The sequence below is a fragment of the Haemaphysalis longicornis genome, unplaced genomic scaffold (assembly GCF_048455015.1).
Source record: "Haemaphysalis longicornis isolate Haplotype H1 unplaced genomic scaffold, Haemaphysalis longicornis Haplotype H1 scaffold_10, whole genome shotgun sequence".
Classification (NCBI taxonomy): Eukaryota; Metazoa; Arthropoda; class Arachnida; order Ixodida; family Ixodidae; genus Haemaphysalis; species Haemaphysalis longicornis.
The window spans coordinates 124,814,287-124,824,170 of NW_027526204.1; the positions used below are offsets into that span (position 1 = coordinate 124,814,287).

General features: G+C 48.9%; 1 protein-coding gene across 1 annotated transcript; it reads right to left on the reverse strand.

Moving 5' to 3' along the window:
- Positions 1 to 6,030: 6,030 nt before the first annotated feature.
- On the reverse strand, positions 6,031 to 9,139 carry LOC144157947 (uncharacterized). The gene is made up of 2 exons (XM_077688657.1): positions 8,535 to 9,139; positions 6,031 to 6,302 (listed from the first exon to the last, which is right to left on the reverse strand). The coding sequence occupies exon 1, from the start codon at positions 9,072 to 9,074 to the stop codon at positions 8,610 to 8,612; it is 465 nt and encodes a 154-aa protein (XP_077544783.1). The 5' UTR covers positions 9,075 to 9,139; the 3' UTR covers positions 6,031 to 6,302; positions 8,535 to 8,609.
- Between the last annotated feature and the right edge of the window lie 745 nt (positions 9,140 to 9,884).

Consider the following 9,884-nt stretch of genomic DNA (forward strand, 5'->3'; position numbering starts at 1 on the left):
CGCTCGCCTTCCTTGTTTGCTCTCACAATACTTAATTACGCTCTTGCAGCATACATTCTCAGTTCGCACTTAATAGCCTAGAATGAGGGTCAGCAACGGCCGTGTTCCATGCAGCCGACACGGCGGAGGGCTGGACGGCAAATCGGAAGGGGGGGGGGGGGGGGGGGGGGAGGAGGAGGAGGAGGAGGAGGGGGGCTTGAATGCACATAGAAAAAATTCAGCGAATTTCTAATCATATTTGACAATAATCTGGCGAAGTGTGAAGATGGGGGGGGGGGGGGGGGGGGCAATTCAACTGGAGGATTCCAATTCTCTGTTCTTGTCTCGCTGTCTAACTCCATTTGAAGTCAGAACTGGCGTGTCGGCGTTCAGATTCGACGACCCCTGCACTAGAAAACCAACACAGTCAGTGATGATCGTGTATAAATATTCGGGGCCTCGCGCCGTGTATGCGGCTGTGTTATGTTATGCTGTGTTATGTGATATTATAGAAGTACACATCTTTGCAGACAGCGGGCAAAGGTGCGTGTTTTGCATCCTTTAATAGCGCTTAATTTGTTTATTTAATTGGCGGTATTGCCCCACCTACTCGCTAGTATACATGTACCCTGCCGTTCGTAAATCGTGCGGCGTAAAACGTTACGCAAGTATCATTTAGTTTGCGAAAATACGAAACAAAATTTCCACTCGTTTCAAAGGCGGTGCCAGGCCAGCAGTGTCAGCTTAGTCGGCTGCGCAGTTCTTGCGTTCGCTTGCATGCTCCCGATGGAGCAACCTTTTGCAGTTTCCTCAGGATGTAAGATGAGCAGCGCTCCGTGTTTATGCTACTCGTGAACTTTCCTTTGTCGACCGCACGCAAGAAGAAAAAACTGTAACTGTCGTCAAACAGTTAAACCACCCGACCTGGCGATACTGCCCCACGCCGCGACCACCGCGACAGCTCGCTCAAAAGAAAGCCGACAAATCAGCTTCTTTTAGCCGATATTATTTGGTTTAGCCTCTGCAGCTACTTTAAGGGCTATTTCATACAGTATGCAGTCATTTAAACACGCCACAAAGAGCCACAACCAACTTTCACTGTGGCTTGTAATTGAAAACACAAGGAGGGCGGCGAGGGTCGTCTGCTTTTGTACTACCCAGAGGCGTCGGCCGCTAGGGGCGCTGCATGTCGCCAAAACTCCAGCGCAGGAGGCCTATACTTTGCATCTGCATCCCATCTACTCGGCCAGCTCATGTAACTATCTTTATTAAAAACGGGCTCATGAACTGAAACTCTTCCCGTTCCACCGAGGTATAACGGGTAAATTAAATACATTGAAAATGGATGTTTGGATTTAAAATAAGAAAACTGTAAAAAGGTAATTAAACAAGATAATTACGCAGAAAATGACTCGCATGGGTGATCATTCTGATAACCCGAGCAGTACCTGTGATTTTAATATCAAGCCATTGTTCGAACTTGGCGGATATTTCTCCTCGCCATTTTCCCTTATGATAAAAAAACGTGTTACGGGGAATTGTTTTAACTTCCTTGCCTTTCACTATTTTATTTGACTCGGAAGCAATGACGTACGCCATAAGTTCTTCCGGTATAAGCTTAGACAAGATCGCTTGAGTGGCAAGCGTCATCTGTAGCATTGATTTTCGTTGTCGTACGCACCCCCTGGAATAAAGTGAAAAAAAAACGCGCCATGATATAGTCTGTGAAAAACAACCCGAAAGTAGCCGTAAAAATGTCGCGAGTGCAAACATATTTGTACCAGAATTCATATTTGATGTCGAGGCGTGGGACGTTCGCCCGGATCGATCAGATCGAAGTGCTTGTTAAAAAAATACATCTCTATTTTCTGGAAAGTCGTCCGTGCTATGGCGCGACCCAATATAGACATGACTCGATCCTCCGTCGTAGGAGGAGGGCGCTCGTATTATTACTCCAGGAAGCAATCACACGCTCGACAAATCGACCGGGGCCAAGGGTTAAACACTCAAGCTATCATCCGTGGCGTGTTCGCGTGACTGCGTGGAGGTGGAACGCGATCTTTGGTTTGTGCATCTTTCGAGTTTGTAGTGCTCCGATCTAAAGATAGTGCTCACGAAGAACGCTCGTGCCAATCTTCTCGTACTGCCGTCTTGCAGTATAAGATGAGAGCTTCTCCGGAACGCTTTTGTTTGCGTCTCACCTAACAGCAGCATGAAAATGCTGCCCGGAAAAGTGAAAAAAAAAAAAAAAAAAAGCTAAAGGCGGAAGTAAAAAATAAGCTCGAAAGTGTCTGGATCGTCTAGCGACGGAACGCTTGATAATTCGGACCGCTGCTCGAGGGCCTGATATCCTTATATGAATTAAGTGGTCTCGAGGCGCTATCGCTGTACGAACGTCGACCCCGCCTCCGGCGGTTACGGCCCAGCAAGGCCGTAATATCCGCGGCGACTGTGAGATAACTCTCTTACGACGTCCGTTTACTCCCTTTCCTGGCATCCTGAGCAAAATTTTGAACGTACTTGCTTACACTTACTACGGAATGAGTTTTTTTAATCCTCGCCACTACTTTCTAGTTCTGGAATACAATAATCTCGCGTCAGCGGGGAACGTGGTGTATTGCTTTCTCTTCTCTCTGAGGCGCGCAATATTTCGCCGCCATTAAATGAGTTTCGTCGCTTGATGGCGCGGTCGTATTTTTCTCTCGTGCTAATATACCTGTCGTATCGGGGGTGATTTTTCTTGAACGTTCTGCCGAGCCTCTAAGGCGCTATTAGGCAACATACTTATTGAATGTCGAAGCAGTCGCAGGGCAAAGAAACCACCCGCGTTCATACTCGTTGTATAATCCCTGCATCTGATGTGTAATCGCCTCGCTGCAAGTGAATGCGGTTGCGCGTTATAATACTTCGAGACGGGTAAACAGGTCAGGTATATTTTTTCGATTATGCTTACGTTGGGGATATTCCCCGAGACCATTACAGGCCGCTCAGTCGCAAATTCGTAGGGGAAGACGTTTATGGGCCCTAAACTCGACATCGGCGTGTCGCTCCTGAGCGTTTAGTGCCGTGTTCTAAAAATATAGCCGCCAGGAGGAGCTGTGCCGCGTATAATAAGCTGCACAAGCATAAGTGCCGCATGGCATATGTGATATGTTTACTCATAGCATATTCTCTTGTCTATGGTTGTTCTGAGATGAGGTGTCCTTTCCCCAAATTTGTATGCGCTTATTAAGAAAGAAGGGGCTTTTTGAAAAGTTCAAAGGTGAAAAGATAAGAGGGAAGCAAGGGAAGAAGCTGCAGTTACCAAGGGCGAAATATGTGTTTATATATGGGCGGGGATCGTGTATTGTACGTGTATTCGAATTTGATAATTGTATCTAATTTCGAACATCTCAGTAGGATGTCTATAACGAGGATTCGACAACCTTTTAGTTTTCGAATTGGCGCCTGAGCGAGCATTCAAGGCGACATTAAACGCCGGGTACATGATACCTCCTAATTAACAGGCTAAGCCCAATGGCACATTCCCCAGTAGACACAACATCTAACAACTCTAACGAAGTTTCATTTTTGTTTCAAGGCAAGAGTTTGGCCAGTTGATTAAAGAAACTCGCCACGATAACAAGCACAAAGGATCGTGAGCCCAGAAACGAAACATATTGTAAGTGTGGCCGTTAGCCCGCCCTGTCTACGTGGCTCTTAGTGTTCACGTTCCTTTGCGCTTAATTGTTGTAATGCCGAAGTGATTTTATTTCTTGATCGCTTCGTTTCTGGCATTACTATGTTGCGATATTGGTGAATTCCAGCTGGGATACTCATGTGTGTTGTGGTCAGGTGCCGGCTCGAAAACAAGGCCTCCTATCCGGTCGTGCTGTTGTAACTAACCAGGTTTGAAGACCTCTTTTGAAGCAGCTCTACGAACTCAGCCAATGAGAAGCGTGCATGGGAAGCACGACATGTGTTCCTACTCTATCATGCCCTGCTACTTTCAATTTGCAAGCTTTAGGAGGGAGCTCTGGCGAGCACCGAACAGGACGACCAGTTTCGTCTGGCCCAAAGCGTCGTCGATGCTGTCCGCGTTCAAGGCATTTCGAAGTGAGGACGGCCTCGTTAACGCTTCAAGCCAAGTTCATATCTCGTCAATTAAATTAGCGTTTATTCTCTCTCTTCCGCAGGTACTTAAAGGAGCCATGAAGACAAAATACAAGTTGGATTTATTAGAAAGAGTGCTTAGTCCCGATAACAATGATACCAATATCATCGTAATCTTCGAACAAATAACGGAGATATTAAAGAAAACGTGTGAAGCAGTCGCGACCCCCCAGCCGATTTCCCGCAACTTTTCTATGACGTCACGGAACGTTGGTTGTGCGATTGGCGGCCGCCTAACTGACGTATCGCGACGACACATGACTGGACGTCTGTAATGGGGCCTCTAGTTCCATTAGACCGCATCACTTGAATGCTAACGTGCAGTTAACGCACTGAAAATTATGTTTTATTGTTGGCCCGTATGACGCCATTATTGCTCATAACACGTCACTGTGGCGAAAATTTGACAGTTTTTAAATACTTCTTGCTTTTTTTTCGTTAAACACATCTTTTGTGGCTGTAATGGAGCTGAATGAGATACTGAATCCTAGTTCTTTCAAATTAAACGAAGTTGTATTTTCTCTTCATGGCTCCTTTAAGTACTTCACGTGAATCATTGTCATCATAATCATCACCATCACCATCGTGGCTCGTAAGGAGTGGGGTTTGCCTCTCCCCAAGATTAGGCAGGGGCCTGTGACGCTCCATCAGATGCCATCCTATTATGTCGTTATGTCGTTCTTACCAATTCCTTCGAAAAGCCCTTAACTCTGAATTTTGCAGCAATGACAATAGTTTGTTGAGGAGGTTATTTCACAGGGGGGCTGGTGGTGGTAGTGGCTTTTTCTCGCTGTGTGTCTATCGCAGCTATCACTACGCATTCGCTGCCGAACACAGATCCGCAAAGAGAAATGCTTTGGCCTGTTTTCAAGTGTCAAGAACTGAACCAAGGCTTTTTCTGCTTCAGAGGCAGGAGTGATTACCACGGAGAAAACAAGTGCACGCTGATAACAAGCTGTAATTACAGGTTCCTGCATTTATATTTCGTACCCTGTTTTAATGTCTAAGCTGCAGAAGTGGAATTCCTCATGGCCTGTAGATTTCGGCGCATCTGGAAACAGGAACGCCAGAAATACACGCAATCGTTGATCCAGGCTTATCCATGCCCGCGCACACTTGGAACATATTCAGATGGGGGATTGGCAAATGTTGGTCAAGCCATATATATGAAATTGTAGTAGTAGTAGTAGTAGTAGTAGCAGTAGTAAGTAGTATAGTAAGACATCCTATTGATCCGTTTGAAGTTGGAGTGCTTCCCTATTCCAATAATTATGAGCAGAAGGCCTACGCTCTGGAGGCCAGGAGATGTCATTTGCCCCAGTATAATCATACACGGCAGCTCAAGGTTTCTCCTAATCATTTTAATTAAAAAAAAAAACATGCAGCACTCTAGGGCGTAATGCGTGAAACGTTGTCCTTGGACGATGGTTCGCATATCTGTATGCCAGTAGCTATCGCGGAAGGCTAGCACCTGTAAGTGGTAGTCCGTGATTTTGTTTTCATTTCCAAACAAGCTGCCTTGTACAATGCGCAACACCCTCGTCTATAACACTGAGTTCAACTTCAACTAGTCACCTCTCAAAACTGCGGACTCAAACTTTTTCACAAAAAACGTTGAGGTCGAAATATATGGTTACGACTTCATAATGGCACAATGGTTTTCTTCAAATGCTTTTCGGCCGAGGCCAGATAAACTCATAAGTACGAAACCTGTGTTATAGACAAGTGTGTTGCCCTATGTACGAGGGACAGCACTATTGGTGCGTATACGGCCCGTTCCCCGCGCACATTACAGACGGGAGGCGTACATTGGCAGAAGCCCTGTCCATCGTACTCTGCTTTCGAAGGGCGGGTTCCTGTGACCCCACGTATGCATGACGACACAGCCGGACAGCGTAATAGCAGCCAACCTATATTTACATTTATTTACACACGCAGGCAGCGGGGCGGAGGCGGGCCCCGAACATGGCGTTTCCGCATAGTATTGGGGCGGCTCGCGGCGGCAGCCGCCGGATGACAGTTTGCATGGCGAGGAGGGTCCGCGGCACGGTCGGGCCTTGTCTTGGGCAGGGTCCACGCTGCCGTGGGCTGTGCAAGCTTCTTCTCTACGTAGTGCAGGGGCTGACCGGAACCGCGGGGTGCTGTCCTCCGTGGTGGTGGTACCCTGGGAGCTGCAAGAAGAAGCAGTGGTATGTCCTGGAAGGCGGTACTCTGATACACTCCTCGTCTTAGCACGGGCACGTTCATCCTAGCTCAGATCAAGAGAAAGAAACAGAGTTGAATTAGAATTAGGGAAAGCTAGGGGAATAACTGATAACTCGAAAGAGGGATTGGATGAGAAAACTTGGTGGCAAAGACTGGATTCGGACAGTGCAGGCTAAAAGGAAGGTGGTGCGAAGCCCGTGGGAGAGGCGTTCAGCCGGCGGAGGACTTAAAATATGTTGACGACGACGACGATGATAATGATGATGATGATTATGATGGCTGATCGAGCTGTATAGCTGGCCGTCCTTCCCGGCTTGCAAGGAGCTGCTGTTTGCTCTGAGACGTTGTCACCGGCGGTTATTAGCACGGTTGGAAGTCGAGGGCTGCGTCTGGGACCTCGCCCGCATCATGACTCCTGGACCATTGGTCCTAGGAGTGTTGCTTCCGTTCCTTTAAGCAGAGTTCACACAATGGTTCGCACATACAGTGCTTTAACACGAGCTGTATTCCAGTTAAAGTTGGATGTAAGCGAATCGCTACATTAAATTTGCCTAAGCCTCTCCAGGGTTGCGGGTTATGTTCTACAACTGAATGCCCTACAAACCAAAATACTTTATCTCCGGTACACGTTACAAAATAAAAATCTTGCAATGGTGGTGTTATTTCGGTTGGTACATCGTACGGCAAAAGAAATAGCAAGACCAAAAGGAATGAGAGACAGTACAACGTTCCTGGTGACATGCAGCAACACGTAACGGTGCCATTCAGCAAAAGGACGCGGATGAATGTATGGTGCTGTACTGAAATTTCCTAAATCCGCCAGAAAGTAATGCAGTTTGGGCCAAAATTGTAAAGAAATCACTAACAGCTGGCAATGAATGCAAGTATTTTTTACGGCTGGTTACTACAAGCTCTGGCAAGACAGCTGCATGCGGTGAATACATCGATCTTCACCGGAGTACTAAGGAAGGAGGCAGCGGAAATGTAATGAACGACGCAGCTCGTTAGCTAACTATTTTGAAGCGTTTGTGTAGTGCCCTTTCTTGTATGGTTTTCTATTAAAATATGCTTTTACTTTTGTGATGGACTGAAAATTTTGTGGTGGACTGAAGCCCGCTTTTCTAGAGGAGCCACCGAGTATAACGTGGCGGCTAAACGTGATGAGAAGATGGTAAGTGCGATCCAAATATAGCAGGGTTTGGAAGCCCGTTCAGAGCCTTCAGTAGTCACAGATGTCTTATTGAAGTCATAATTAGAGTTAAATTAGGACTAAAATGTCCTGGTTAGGGTAGCGGCATCGAGCCCGGCACATTGATTTTTTTTTTCTCGTTCAATTAATTTCTTTTCTCTCGTGCGGCCGAACCTTATTTACTCCATCCCAAGTGAATCTCTAAATATTAATTTACGCCTTGTTAAATTTCTACCAAATCATTTTTGCCTTTCACCGTTTCGGATGACGGAAAACGCATCATCCACAAAAATGCTGTCCTTAAAATAAACATCGACATAACCACAGCGCGTTTTACCTACAGGCCGAATGGCCTGTCACATCTCTCTCTCTCTCTCTCTCTCTCTCTCTCTCTCTCTCTCTCTCTCTCTCTCTCTCTCTCTCTCTCTCTCTCTCTCTCTCTCTCTCTCTCTCGCGCGCGCGCGCGCGCGTTTCGACGCGTTCCGTCTGACCTACGATGCACAGGTTTTTCTGCGACAACTACAGTCGGAATGGTTGAAGAACTGTCTGCCAGCTCTTTAAAAAAAAAACGTGTTAATTGCTACGCGCGTTTTTGTCATAGCTGCCTAAACGCTGGCCTGCATGAGGTATTTGCAGAAGCAGAAAGTGTACAACGCCTTTTTTTTTTTTAAAGAAAGCGTGTCGTTGTCGTGTCCTGCCATCAATCGGCTCACCGCATTTGACGCCTTAACTTATTACTGCATGTCAAGCACATTCATCCCTTCCTTTCATTCTCTTTCAGTTCTACGTCTTTTTCTTACGTCCTCATCTCCACGCGGCTCGTTCAGCCTCGGCTCGTGGACTTACTCCAACGTGGTGTCCATGTGATCGGCAACTGCCACCCTTCCTGGCCCTCAGTGCGCCCTCGTTACCCCTGCCCTTTAGTGACAACCCACTGCGAATGGCCGCCTTGTCTACAAAAGGCCAGCCCAAGCTTCGCTAGCGGTGTCAGCGGACGTGTCATACTTACCTGGATGCAGGCGCTAGGAAGGCACGGCAGCGGCGGCGGCGGCAGTGGTGCCTCTGGAGCGGACGCCATGCTCGCTCAGACCACGGCACAGCAGGCTGGTAACAGGCTCCAGGGTGGCGCCCCCGACGTTCTCGGCTGCCTACGCGTCGGGGAGGACGTCTCCGCGGCGGTGTCGACCGCCGCTGTCGTCGTGTCTGCCGCGTGAGGCGACTCGTCGGGCGCGGGCGGCGGTCCGATGGCAGCGGCCAACGCCGCGGCCACCATCCGCGCTGCCAGGCGGGCCTCGGCCCTCAGCTGTCTCCGGGCGCCGGCCAGGGCATCGCGCACCACTCGGCCCGCTAGCGACTCCCACAGCCGCTCGTCAGGCATCGCGGGCCCGGGCCGGCCCACCACCACCCGGCAGCAGCAGCAGCCGTGCCTGCGATCGATTCGCGCTGCCCACGGGCCGCTGCGGCGGCGCTGCCGTCGCTGCCTCACTTCCTTCCCTGGAGGAGGTGCCGGAAGAGCTTTCTTTAGTTTCGCAACACGTTTCCGAGGCATCCTCAAAGATTCATGAAACCTTTATGGCGGGCGCCAAAAACAGCTCGCGCGGTTTGCTCGTTCCCTTTTCCCGCTGCGGTTCCTCCGACTCCTGCAGTGTGCACATCCTGGATACGCGCTTCGATCGACCGCTTTATGTTGCTGCGAGAAGACCGTAAACTTTCGCGAGTGGGTCGGGTTCTACCCTGACCTAGATGCTGTTTAAGGAACTTTACCCAATCAGGCTCCCTCTGCGGTGTCGGAAACCCGCATTGGCGCCCAAAGGGTCTGCGGCGTTGTCTTTTGGGAGGACGAAGCTGGCGTAATTCAGGGTGGCGCGTCTGGTGCCGTGATGCTTCGCATGGGATTGCGGGCCTTTTTGCGGGATGTTTTTAGCCAAGAACTACAGGAAAGGAAATGCCGTAATCTAATGGCCGCATTCGGCCCGTCCATGAAGGACCTATTTAGAGTCGAAGGTCGCAGACGGCCGTCACGCGTGAGCTGCTGCGCTGAACGTGCGCTGCAACTTTCGAGTGCCAGCCTGTACGCCTGTTGGCAGTCCACAGTGCGGCCGCTTTGTCGCCCGCGCCCCAGTGCACCTGACCGCCCTCGTTTACGGTCGGTTTCGCAGCTATTCTGCAGACGTCTTCCAGGGAGGCACTGCGTGACGCGGGTTTTGAGAGCAGCGATTCGTGCAGTGCACATAGAGTAAATCTTATTTTGTCGCAAGAAAAGCTAGTAGGCTTCTGTAATTTTGAAAGTGGTGTGGCTACTTAGTGTTAGAAGCTTCTGTTAGAACATTCTGTGGGTGGGCCAGCAGTGTTGGAGAGA

What these genes read in the sequence shown, in the direction of transcription:
- LOC144157947 (XM_077688657.1), bottom strand. Translation starts at nt 9,074, where the DNA reads ATGCCTCGGAAACGTGTTGCGAAACTAAAGAAAGCTCTTCCGGCACCT.